At 67.0% G+C, this 2295-nt stretch overlaps 1 protein-coding gene across 1 annotated transcript in view; it reads right to left on the reverse strand.

Annotated features, from left to right (window-relative positions):
• Positions 1 to 1107: 1107 nt before the first annotated feature.
• The window catches only part of LOC121020207 (cohesin subunit SA-1-like), a 28072-nt gene continuing 26884 nt past the window's right edge, over positions 1108 to 2295 (reverse strand). Inside the window, exon 10 of the mRNA XM_040460153.1 lies at positions 1108 to 1505. Coding sequence (XP_040316087.1) covers positions 1108 to 1505 — 398 coding nt within the window. The remainder of the gene's footprint in view (positions 1506 to 2295) is intronic.

Consider the following 2295-nt stretch of genomic DNA (forward strand, 5'->3'; position numbering starts at 1 on the left):
GGGGCGGTGTAGGGGTGCGTGGTACGGCTGAAGGGGCACCCATGAGGACAAACAGACAAAGGGGAGGGGTGAAGGGAAGGGAGTGAAGGGGTGAGGGGCAGTGCTGAGGGCAAGGCTGAGGAGTTGGGGGTGGTAAAGCAGCGGTGAAGGAGGACAATGGGGTGAGGGGCTGGGGTAAGGGACAGGGGCCAAGCGGTAGGGGTGATGGGGGAGGTGGGGCAGGAGCAAAGGGGTGAGGGGCAGGGGCGAAGGGGTGGCAGGGTGAGGGGGATGGGGGCAGGGACCAAGGGGTGATAGGCAGGGGTGACACAATGAAGGTGGGGGTATCGGGGGCAGAGGCAAGGGGGTAAGGGGCACAGGGCAGGGGTGAGGGGGCGGGAGGAAGGGCGAGGGGGTGAGGGGCATGGGGCACAGGTCGGGGGCAGGGGCCAGGGTGAAGGACCCAGGGCCCTGGCGGAGGGGATAGCGGCGGAGACCCCACGCATGCCCAGCTATCTTCCTAGAGGGGCTCCTGTGCTCTGTGAGCTGTGGACACTGGGCAGCGAAGTGACCTCCCAGGTGCGCAGACCGAAGACCGCGGGGGCGCAGAGGTCGGAGGGACACACGGGCCTCACACGTGACGCAAGTGAACGCGGTTTGTGCGTAAAAGAATCCACAGGTGTCAAGCCCACAAATGATATCGAGAGACAGACATGTCACTGAGCCGTGACAGGGGATGGGGGTTCACCTGCGTGTCCCCGGGGAGCCAGGGCACACCCCCCCCCACGGGCGGCCAGCTGGAACCCGGAACCGGGACGTGGAAGGGGCTGGGGTCACCGCTATGGTTTCTGCACCCCGCTCGCTGCCCTATTATAGAGACCCCAACCCAGGACAATGCTCACACGCCTAGGGGGCCACATGCGGCCGCACGGACGCCCCATGGGCGGAGGCGGAAACCACAGAGGTTGGGGATCAACCCGGCCCAGCCCCAGACCCCGGGCACACGCCTGCCTCCCTTCCTCACTGCCCCCTGCACCCGGCGAGGCCCTCACACCTGGGTCCCCTCCCCCCCTGCACACAGTCACATCCTCACACCTGGGTCCCCTCCCTCCCAGCACGGTGACATCCTCACACCTGGGTCCCCTCCCTGCACACAGTGACGTCCTCACACCTGTGTGCCCCCCTCTCAGGTGGCCCCGACCCCCGCCGCCGCTGGCGTCTCCTGCTGGCCCCGCCGGGCGTCTGCTGCTGGCCCCGCCCCCGCCGCTGGCGTCGTCTGTCGTCTGCTGGCCCCGCCCTCCTTCCGTGGCCCCGCCCCCACCCCTGGCGTCTGCTGCTGGCCCCGCCCCCACATGGCGGCCCCGCCCCCTGCACCTGCTGTCTGCGCTGGTCCAGTACTTCCATGCAGTATTTGTGTTTGCCCTTGAGTTTGGCGATGTTCTCCACCTCACACAGCCGCTGGGACCTGCGCCTGTTCGTGCAGATGCCCTGGTTCACGCTGGCCAGCGCTGTCAGCAGCTTCATGGCTGCCAAACAGAGCAGGGCTGTGACCCCGGGGCCGTGTCCACGGATCTGTGACCCCGGAGCCCAGCTCACCTCCCACAGGAGTGACCATTCGCAGCAGTACTAAGACAGGGCCTGGGGAAGCCGGGGCTGGAGAAGATGTCCCATCCTGCCCTTGCTGGGTCACAAGTGTGCAGAGGGTCACCCCCAAACAACAGCCGTGCACACTGACCCAAAACATGCCTTAGGGTCCCCGGGCACGGACACACCCCACCTCCTACCCAGCTGCAAGATCACATCAGTAGCCCACAGCCAGCACAACTCAACCATGACTCAGCATGCCTTGGAGGGCACACAAGGCCAGCAGACACAGGAACACCACATACCCCTGTGGGCCAGCCTTGGGGACCCTCGTGGGGTCAGAGGGACAGGACGTGCCCGGGTGGGCCAGCCCTGGGGACTCTCGTGGGGCCAGAGGGACAGGACGTTCCCAGGTGGACCAGCCCTGGGGACTCTCGTGGGGCCAGAGGGACAGGATGTACCCGGGTGGGCCAGCCCTGGGGACTCTTGTGGGAACAGAGGGACAGGACGTGCCCGGGTGGGCCAGCCCTGGGGACCCTCGTGGGGCCAGAGGGACAGGACGTGTCTGAGTGGGCCAGCCCTGGGGACTCTCTTGGGGACTGAGGCACAGCACGTGCCCAGGTGGGCCAGTCCTGGGGGACTCTCATGGGGACAGAGGGACAGCACATGCCCAGATGGGCCAGCCCTGGGGACTCTCGTGGAGACAGAGGGGCAGGACATGCCCAGGTGGAT

Source organism: Herpailurus yagouaroundi, unplaced genomic scaffold, assembly GCF_014898765.1.
Source record: "Herpailurus yagouaroundi ecotype Mexico unplaced genomic scaffold, PumYag 248, whole genome shotgun sequence".
Lineage (NCBI taxonomy): Eukaryota > Metazoa > Chordata > Mammalia > Carnivora > Felidae > Herpailurus > Herpailurus yagouaroundi.